This window comes from Aotus nancymaae, unplaced genomic scaffold, assembly GCF_030222135.1.
Source record: "Aotus nancymaae isolate 86718 unplaced genomic scaffold, 86718_ANA_hifiasm-v0.15.2.pri h1tg000040l, whole genome shotgun sequence".
Classification (NCBI taxonomy): Eukaryota; Metazoa; Chordata; class Mammalia; order Primates; family Aotidae; genus Aotus; species Aotus nancymaae.
Window position 1 is genome coordinate 112882375 of NW_026988454.1, and position 11001 is coordinate 112893375.

General features: G+C 37.2%; 1 protein-coding gene across 1 annotated transcript in view; it reads left to right on the forward strand.

Moving 5' to 3' along the window:
- MMUT (methylmalonyl-CoA mutase) overlaps nucleotides 1-10674 on the forward strand; it is a 41131-nt gene extending 30457 nt beyond the window's left edge. The window contains exons 12-13 of the mRNA XM_012441603.2: nucleotides 5795-5962; nucleotides 9192-10674. Of these exons, the coding sequence (XP_012297026.2) occupies nucleotides 5795-5962; nucleotides 9192-9320 (297 nt within the window). The 3' untranslated portion in view covers nucleotides 9321-10674. The remainder of the gene's footprint in view (nucleotides 1-5794; nucleotides 5963-9191) is intronic.
- The last annotated feature ends 327 nt before the right edge of the window (nucleotides 10675-11001 follow it).

Sequence of the window (11001 nt, forward strand, 5' to 3'; positions counted from 1 at the left end):
GCAGTCAGTTGGAAGAAAGAAGGAACTCTGACTTTTGAGTTTTCATGTTCTTACACTGATTCTTTCTCATCTTGGTGGGCTTATCTGTCTTCAATCTTTGAGGTTGCTGGCCTTTGCATGGGTTTTTCTTCTTGTATTCTATTTGATGACCTTGAGAGTTTGATTGTGGTATAAGGTGGATTCAGCTGACTGGCTTTGTTTCTGGACATTTTTAGGGGACAAGCACTCAGCTCGCAGTTCCTGGACTGCATGCTCTAACTCTGGAGACTTGTATTGGGCCCCAACTTTGTTCTCTGGCTCCTTGAGTTTTGGAATTCACTGCTCTGGGAGGACCCAGGTGTGGCAGCTATGGCAGAGGGCTAGCAGGTGCCGAGGTGCCTGCATCCCTGAGGGCATTCACCACAGTGGCTCAGGGCAATGCAGCTGGGAGAGGGTGGGGGGCCCTGCTGGAGACTGTGTGCATGGTTGCTCTGGAGGTGGTACTGGCTTGGGGGCAGGGTGATGGCAGGCGTAAGTCTGTGTGCCTTCTCTGTGCCCAGAAAGCAGGTGTGATCACCCAGGTTTGGGGAGGATCCACTGTTCTCTGGACAGTGTTAGCACCAGGAAAGAGTGCTGGCAGAGGCAGGGCTTGCTAGCTCTGTGCCCTCCAAGGCTTTGTCTGCAGTGGTGGTTGGTGAGGGGAGAGGGAGCAGACTGCACTTCCATGAGTTGGTGGGGCAAGGAAAGCAAAACCGGCTCATGTGGACACAGGATGGCAAAGCAACATGGGAAATTGCCATGGAACCATGGGATGCTGCAGTATGGGGAGAGAGCAGACTGGCTGGTGCATAGCTGTAGGAACCTACATGGCTGTAAGTGCATCACTGGTGGTCTCCACTGGTCAAGCACGGTCCACTGGCACAGAAGATATGGCACAGGCCCCCAGAGCACTCAAGACTGCCCTGCAAGCAGGCATGGCCAGGCTGGGGACCCCAGAAGAGGTCAGCAGACCAAGGGGTGCTCAGGTCAGACCAGCCCTGTCTGCTGGGCAGAATTAGGTGTAGCAATCAGGTCGACACAGAGATCAGGTCAGACAGTTCCTCTAGGGCTAATGTCTCCTATGGGAGCAAGTAAAGCCTAGCTGTCCCTGGCTATGCTCTGCTATAGATTCTTTGCAACAAACCATCTGGGTTCCACATCGGCTAGCTTGCTGCTTCTGCCACTTCTCTAAGCAGTGTTCCCTGCCACCCCAAGTGTCCATGGTTGAGGGGTCTCCTTCTGCTGGGGTTCCAGAGGCCTGTGGTGAGAGTGGGTTACTTCTTGACAGTTCAACTCGGCTGTTCCCCCAGAGCTGTTGTGATCTAAAAATGAGTCCTGGGCTGGGCGCGGTTGCTCACGCCTGTAATCCCAACACTTTGGGAGGCCGAGGCGGGCGGATCATGAGGTCAAGAGATCGAGACCATCCTGGCCAATGTGGTGAAACCCCGTCTCTACTAAAAATACAAAAAAAATAGCTGGGCGTGGTGGTGCGCACCTGTAGTCCCAGCTACTCGGGAGGCTGAGACAGAAGAATCGCTTGAACCCAGGAGGCAGAGGTTGCAGTGAGCTGAGATCACGCCACTGCACTCCAGCTTGGTGACAGAGCAAGACTCCATCTCAGAAAAAAAAAAAAAAAAAATGAGTCCTGGTGCATGGTAGCCCCAGACAGTGTTCCCAGCTTTCTCCCCCTTCAGCCCAGCTTCTGTGTCTTCCCTCTGTCCACTCTCGGTGCCCTCCCTCTGAAGATCTCTCAAAAAAATTGTAAAGGTGTCACTCACATTGTTTATAAACAAGTAAAATTCTAATATGCATTTGTGTTTTCCTTTTGTCTAATTCTCTAATGTAAACAAATACCTGTCCTTTTATGTCAGAACTACACTTGCTTATCAATGACATTACTGACATCTTTGCTGAATCAGATCATAATTATTTCTCTGTAGTCTGATTTTGTCAAATCATGGTTGAATTGCAACTGTAGGCTGGCTACAGATACAAAAGTTTGGCAAATTTAATGAAAGCTTTCTGTGAAAATCAATTGGTTACTTCCTATTTGCAATAAAGACTATCAAATATTTTTGATTATTTGTCTCACACTCCTGAGCTCAAGTGATCCACCCACCTTGGCCTCCCAAAGTGCTGGGTTTACAGGTGTGAGCCACTGTGCCTGGCCATGGATGTGTTATTCTTACTTGTAAATTGTTTGCTACATAGCCCTTGTATCAGTACAATTTATAATTAATGTGTGTGTGTATGTGTGTGTGTGTGTGTGTTTGTGTATGCATAATTTTTTTTTCTAGGGAAGTGGTTGTTAATCATTTACCAGCACACCACTCAAAGGGGCTCACCTGACTAAAAATTAGTCACAAAGGGACATACCTCTGCCAGAACCATGGTGCCATGGCAGAGAGGAAACATGGAGAGGAATATATTGGCCTTTTTCTCTAACAGTGGGAAAATCTGTTCCAGAGTCAGAAAGCAGGAGAGTGTTATTCAGGGGTGGATTCCTGGGGCCACTGACCAGGGCAGAGAATGAATCTTAGAGTAATACTAGGGCAAGAGAATTAAAGGATATCTGGCAAATAATCTACAGGGTAGTCTTTAAGAGAAAAAAAGAGTCCAGTGATTTCCAGGTTTCCAGGTTGGAATGTGGGACCATTTACTGAGATAGTACTTGAGGAAGTAATGATGGGTTTGGTGGAGAAGATGCTATACTGGATTGAACAGTGTCCTCCCCAAATTCGTATCTACCTGGAGTCTCTGAATATGACCTTATAGGGTCTTTGCAGATGTATATATTTAAGATACTGGTATAAGGTACACTTTAAATCCCATATGACTGTTACCCTTATGAGAAGAGAAGACAGATGCACTGAGGCACATAGGGAAAAAGGCCTTGAGATGACGGAAACAGATATTTGAGTGATGCAGCTACAGATGAAGCAATGCCAAGGATTGCTGGCATCCAACAGATGCTAGGAAGAGGCAAGGAATTTTTCTTATCTAGAGCCTTTGGAGAGACCATGATCTTCTGAACACTTTGATTTTGGCCTTCTGGTTTTAGGACTGTGAGAAAATAAATTTTTTATTGTTTTAAACCACCCACTTTGTGGTAATTTGTTACGGAAGCCCTAGGAAACTAATTCAGAGAGTGAATTTAATTTTGGACATGTTGAGTTCGTAGTGCTTGTGGAAAGTTCAGATGAAGATGACTGTATTAGTTGGGTATGTACTCTGGAATGTAGGAGAGAGGCCTCAGTTAGACACATGGTTTTGAGACTTATCAATGGTACCTAAAAGGCAAGAAAATGGATGTAATTTCTCATGGGGAGTATGCACAACCAGATGAAAAGAGAGCCTAAAATGAAATAGAGAAGGAGGCAGCAAAGGAATGAAAGGGAATGTGATGAGTAACAAGATAAAAACTAAGAAAGAATTTCAAGGGCAAGGAAATAATGTTATTATATACCACAGATAGGTCAGATGAGAAGAGGACTAAAGAATATTCATTGCATTTTCACCAGTAGAGAAGTAAACCTGCCTGAGGGAGCTTAGCCTCTGATGAATCCCCAATAAGAGTTTCCTCCTTTTGAATTTTTAGATATTACACGAGAGGGTGTAAAGAATTAGCTAAAACTTCTGGAGATATGTCCTTAAACTGTGTTGGTAGATAACAGTGTATAATATGTAAATGTGTTTACACAATTAGTAATATGTATATGTAATTTATTTAGTCTTAAGCATTTTGTGTAGATTTTATTAATAATCTCAAATATATATATTTAAATTGCCTTTATTCTTCCTCTATGTTGAATACTTTCCCATTCTGTTTTTCATCAGTTAAAACAACTTTGGTTTATTTGATTAAATTTTACATTCTTTTTTTTAGATTTTGTTTGTTTTAAATAGCGATCAAGTATAATGCATTTCCAGTATTTGGTGGTTAGTGTGGGGAAATATTTTCCACAAAATTCAAGTATTTTAAAATAATTGTTGTTAGCTATTGTCATGTAAACAAAATTTTCAAATAACTAAAAGTTAATTTCTTCATTATATTCTATCTGGAAAAATATAATTTGTGACTGGGCGCAGTGGTTCACGCCTGTAATCCTAGCACTTTGGGAGGCCAAGGCGGGTGGATCACAAGGTCAGGAGATCAAGACCATCCTGGTCAACATGGTGAAACCCCATCTCTACTAAAATACAAAAAATGAGCTGGCTGTGGTGGCGCACACCTGCAGTCCCAGCTACTTGGGAGGCTGAGGCAGGGGAATCGCTTGAACCTGGGAGGCAGAGGTTATAGTGAGCTGAGGTCACACCACTGCACTCAATCCCGGTGACAGAGCGAGACTCCGTCTCAAAATACACACACACACACACACACATGTGTAATTTGCTTTTTAGTACCACCAACTTTGTTAACATAATACTACATCATTAAAAAAAAACCTTAACATGTTATCTGTGGCTAAAGGTAGGATTCTCTAGTTGGATGATGATTTATTTAATAAATTAGTCATATAAAATACAGTTTAATTTTTGTAAGCATAAAGCATAGAACTGAATTGTTTAAATAGAATTTTAATTTAATACATTTTTGTAGCATTGATATGAATGATAAATCATGTTTAAATTTCTTACCTCTAAGAGGTGAATAGCAAGATGTGCACATTTTCTTTAAGAGTTTTAATTTCACATGTTAATGTTTTTCGCAGTCTCAAGGTTTTGCCTATATGCTGTGTGACTGACTTAGAGATCTCCTAGAATGTGGTCCCATTACCTGAAAGGGTAGAGTCTTTTGTTTCTACACTAAAATTATGAGTCTTAAAATTTTACCAAAATCAGAAAAATTCACAGATTGATGATTTTTGTGTGCTTATAATTGTGCAGTAGTTTCTGAGGTGGCGTCATCCTTCCCAAATTTTTAAATTTACATTTACAATGAGAAACTTGTAAGTACCTTTTATATGAAATGATTTAAATATATGTAAATTATCAAAGTAGTATGAATTTCTACTACTTATTGTAGAAAGTAGATACGATCTTGGGTAACTCAATTCATAATAGACACTTGCAAATATTCTTTATGACTTGGGGTCCAAAATGGGTTAAATCTCACCACAGCACATCCTCCTCAGCCCTTTCTCTTCTCGTGTTTATATGCTTGCTTGGGTACTGTAGCCCTTTAGTTAGTTTCGAGAGTTTTCACAAAGGTATTTTGGTCTAAATATTGCTATTATTTTTGTGTCTGTGTGAGAGAACAAGACTCTAGAGCTTCCTCGTTCTCCATCTTACTGACCTGTTTTTCCCGTTCTATTTTAAAACCTTAAGATTCATTTTTTTACATTGCGTTTTGTGTTTAATCTTTTACTTCTTCATAGATTCTATAACATGTTGCTTGGACTGCACAATCACTCAATAAACATTGATAATATACAAAATAGATGTACTTTACAAAATTATAATGGAAGGTACTGTTTTCCCTATATTTCTTCTTTATATTAAAGATTTGTGGGGTTTTTTTTTTTTTGGTGTAATTTAAACCTCATTGATGAAATCTAGTGATGGAAGTAAATACAGCACTGATGTTTGTTGCATTAGTATCAGTATCAGGGGTATTTATGGCTTGAGGATGATGAAATATGGAGTAATATTCACGTCAAGATTTTTAATGAGGAAAATGGTAGAAAGTCGATGTAAGTAGTATAACTCTTTTAAAATAGTTTTTTCTAGTCATTATCTAGTAATAAACAATGATTTATCTTTACTTTCTGACTAGACTCCTCGTGAAGTGGCCCAGCAGGCCGTGGATGCAGATGTGCATGCTGTGGGCATAAGCACCCTTGCTGCTGGTCATAAAACCCTAGTTCCTGAGCTCATCAAAGAACTTAACTCCCTTGGACGGCCAGATATTCTTGTTATGTGTGGAGGGGTAATACCACCTCAGGTATTTTTCATCTTTATTTTTCTAGTACTGTGATGGGAATCCTTAGTAATGATAGCTTATATGTGGTGCTAAAGATAAATTTGTTAAATATTTAGGAACATATTATTTCCTGGTGATTTCACTAAATAAATTTTACAAGGTATAAAAGTGGGCAGTGTTGTTTTGTATTCAAGTTATATTGCAATTTATTATGTATAATTTAACTTACACTTTACAAAGCTTCAGTGAGAGAACTACCTCCTTACAAACCAGTAACCTATGCGTCCATAACTCTACCTTCATTCTCAATAAACAGTTATGGAGAAGGAACGGAAAAAAGTAATAAAACTCTTAAGTGGAGTAGAGAACAGTGGTAGTAAATACATGGTGGATATATCAAACCAGAGATACAGTGAGGACTCCTCACTATATATAAGCCAGAGATATAGTGAGGACTCCTTGTCCTGGAGGGGGATGACTCCTGTAGTTTGCTTGCTTCTATTTAGAAGGAGCTATCTTGTCCATTTCCTCCAAGATGTTCCCATCCCTAAATGTTGTCCTACATCAGAGCTATATCATTTCCACAGTCCTATAAAATCCCTTATTATTTAAGCTAATTTGATTAGGGCATGGTATTTTGGTAACCAAATAATAATAATAACTTGGTTAATTTATTAATGAGGTGGGGAGACACCTTCCACATATGACATTCCTCGTCAGTTAAAATAGTTAAGATACAAATAGGTTCTGTTTCCAATCCAGTTCTCAATTATATCAAGGTTTTCTGTTTTACTGAGAATGGAAAAAATACCAAGTTAGAAGAACTGTTTATGAGGCTGCTATAAGTAAATGATTCATAGACGCTACAAAGGTCCCATCACTATAGCAAGAATCTATCAGTGAAGTATAACCTCTTTTCCAGCTCTACAGTTTTTTCTTTCCTCCATTACAACTCAGGATATAGAATAGTGCATTCATATACTACTTGTGAAAGGGGAAAATTCATATGAATAAGGTTGTGAGATTGGTAATAAAGTGGGGCTAGTGAACAAACTATGTATTTATTTTCTTTCCAACAACACATTATTTAATGTGATATAATCAACACAAAATTCTTTTTGTTAACATACTTGCCTATTATTTTCATAAAATAAGTCATTATTTGAGAAAATAAAGGGTTGTTATTCTATCTACAGAACACTTCTATCAGTGTTGCAGTTTTAGAGTCTGTGATACCTAGGCATGATATTAAAATGTGAGAACCAAAGTAATTAGCTAGTAGAAAACATTCGAATTGGAATTCATGTTGAGAAAAAAAAAACGTAGTCCTGTTATATAAGTGAGGTGACATTTTCAAGAATTATATTTCAAATAAGTTGTATTAACTCTCTGGATATTTAAATTACTAAGAACATCTTTAGGTGTTTGCCATATGTGTTTTTCCCATGAGTTTAACGACTAAGGATAAGGACTATTTTCTGTTTTATACTTTTGTGTGAATATGAGTATCCCTAATTATATAATTACAGCAGTTAACACCCTTGTATTTTCTCACTATTTGTTTGCAGTGAATATGTAAAATGTTGCTATTATTTAATTAAAGGTCACTTATTTTTAAATTAGAAGGCACTAATATATAGTGGCTAATCAGATACAGCTTCTGTCATGTGGAGCTTACAGTTCTGCAGTCTGATTAAATGAATAAATGTGGTCTGTCCTCACCAGTGTGTTACTACAATTAGGATCTTCTAACTCTCTCAGCACCAGTCACCTCCAAGTTTTTTCAGCAAGTTGAGCAGACTCACGATGCCTGCTTCCATCATGAAGCAGGCACTGTGCTATCCCTGGCCTAGCTAAGTGGAAGACATTCAAATATATTTTTTATTTGGAAATAGTTTCAAACTAACAGATAAGGTGCAAAAATTAAAATAGTACAAAGAATATCTGTATACTCTTTACCCAGATTCACTTACTGCTATCATTTTACCCCCTCACAAAGGTACATTTTACAAGGCTTATGTAAGAAAGAGAAGTAAGTCACATACTCTTTTTTCAGTTGGAACGTCTTGCAGTTCTTTTCCAGTTGAATCCTCCATTCTAAATCCATAACTCAGATGTCAGAACAAATGGTACACAGGACTTTTGGGAAGAGAGAAGTATATGACATATTAATATGATCATCTTTAATTTGGAGATGATTATTATTACATGTTTCATCCAGTTCCCTTATGAGCTCTTAAACTCTATAGGATCTGCTCAAGAAAAATGACATGTTTTGTGCACTTTTACGTGTCAAGTACTGGGGAAACAAAGATGATTGGACATGATCTCTGCTCTCAGAATTTCACAGACTAGAAGGAGACAAGTTCAATGAGATGTGTTAAGTTCTATTGCGGTATTATAGTATTATAAGAATATTGCAAGTATATAATAGAGACAGAAGAGTAGTAGTTGGGGAGTAATTAGCATGACCATATCATTTATTATCCAAATGTAATCACTTGAAATGAGTGCTCTTAAAAAGGGTGCTGCAACAATAGAGAGAAATCAGACTGTCCTGTCATATATGAACACCCTACTGGATAAGGATCAGGTTCGTATAGCACATCCTAACCTCAATTAATATTGTACCTACAAATGTTCAGATGTTAAAACAGCCTAAATCCTGCAGTATTATTTGTACCCTGGAAATCTTTTCACTCATACTTTGTTAAAATAAACTAAAAAAGCAGCAACAGCAAAAGAGAATGAAAAAAATGAGCTTATTTTCATTTATAGAAAATCTGTCAGGTGTCCAAATTCAAAGTGCCACCATTCACTAACTGCAGACAAAAATTACCTAGGAGAAAATAGTTTTTTAAGCTTAAACTTATCACATGATACTAAATTTAACACAAATAATGACAAGGAGTGAAAATATAGGTGAGAGAAAATTATGGCTCAAGGCTCAGAAGTTCTCAGTCAGGATATCCAGCTTCCTGCCACAAACAACACATAGAGGTATTTAGAAAATGGGCAGGGTGTGTTTTGTTTTTTAAATGACTTGGGCTGGGAGGCTGGTTCTAATGGCTATTAGTAGCAGTCCCAATCAAGGAAGAAATTTTTAGCCGCAAATGCCAATAGTATACCAGTTGAAAGGTTTTGGGTAATTGAAGGACAAAGAAGAAAGGACAGGCTTTATTGTTCTTTTGTTTTTTTCCTTGAAAATGGAAATAGTGTGGCTTATTGATTAAACAAATTCTTTCGACAGGATTATGAATTTCTGTTTGAAGCTGGTGTTTCCAATGTATTTGGTCCTGGGACTCGAATTCCAAAGGCTGCCGTTGAAGTGCTTGATGATATTGAGAAGTGTTTGGAAAAGAAGCAGCAATCTGTATAATATCCTCTTTTGGTTTTAGCTTTTTTCTGAAATATTATTTTAATTATGATCAAAAAAGAGAGTAAAGCTGTGTCTTCGATTTAATTTCAATACCCGATTTGTACTTTCCTTGAAAGCTTTACTTTAAAATACCTTGCTTATAAGCCTGGTATCATGCTAAAGGTATGTACATGCAGTTTCACTTCAAAAATTAAAAAAAAATTTCCTAAAAACTCTCTGTAACAATACTTTATCAAGAATTCTAGACAAAGGTATTATTTTAAAAAATCATAGTGATGTATTTATTAGAATGTTTCTTATAAATCTGTTTACTTTTTATATTAAGAATTAAACTGTACCTAAAAAAACTCTGTTTGTCAGTTTAGCGTTACATTGTCTTGAGCACCAGAAAATAAAATCTATGTATTAATAAACACCTATCTTGAAAAAATAGCAGAGTATAATTACATAGGGAAAGAGATTTTGGGTGGAGTCCTCAGCCAAATTCTTCCAGAATCACCTTGATAAAAGAAGTATTAAAATCAAGCACAGCAGGTTGGAATATAGGGAAATTGACAGCATTATTTCTTCAAGTCTGATTTTACTTTCTTCCTGAGCATGGCCATCTGACCTTGTTATTTCTGGGCTTGGCTCTAGACCCAGGACAGTGGATGTTTATGAGCATTCCTTTAAATGAAAGTGCTTAGGTTGTAGCTATGGCTTTGTCTAGAATGGTGATATCAACTGTGAGTGTAGGTCTATGATATAGAAAGATTTTAACTTTCCAGATCTAGAAAGATGCTACCTTGCATAGATTTGCTCATTAAACATAAATTGCAAAAATAAAAATAGCACAAAGAACACCTGTACTTTGCTTATTGAAAGATTTGCTCACTAAAGAAGGAAAGTTGTCATTTACCTATGTAACAAATCTGCACATGTTCCCCAGAATGTAAAATAAAAAATAAAAATTTTAAAAATAAGAAGGAAAGTGGTCCTTTATTGTTAACATGATCCATTACATGAATATAAAATGAACAATTATGTTTTGTAATAAATTTCTATTGTATTAGATCAGAGAACAATCTTTGGGAGAGTATTACAAGATAAATATATTACTATAGAATTTACAAATTCACTGTAATACAATGTATATAGTTTTCAGAATATGATTGTCTGAATGGTATTGTCATGATTATTGTTCCCATTTTACAGATGAACACTCTGACCTCAAGTCCAATAATATATTGACTATGTCATTTTATTGACTTTTCCTTGTAAAGAAATGCATACTAGTTTAATAAGTATTTGTTTTCTGTGCTGGGTTCAGTTGTGTGCTGGATGACATGTGAAATAAACTCATCCTTAAAGAGTTTACAGTTCTTGACATTCATATCTGTTGAGTAGACTATTTTGGGAGGAAGAATAGCAGCCACCTGCTACCAGATTTCACATCCATTATATGTTTATTTTTACCTGAACTTGGATAACCTTACTATTTGAAAACCTATTTTCTGAAATAGCCAGTGGCATAAGTCATAGAAATTAAATCTAGCCTGACTCTAAGATTAAATTTTCTCATTATTTTTAAATTCAGAAAATGTTAAAAGTTAAACACTTTAGTGTTATTTATATTCCAAAAGATTCCAAAAGAAAGTTTGTCTTTTATTACTGTCTTTATTTTTGGATGAAACCTTCTATG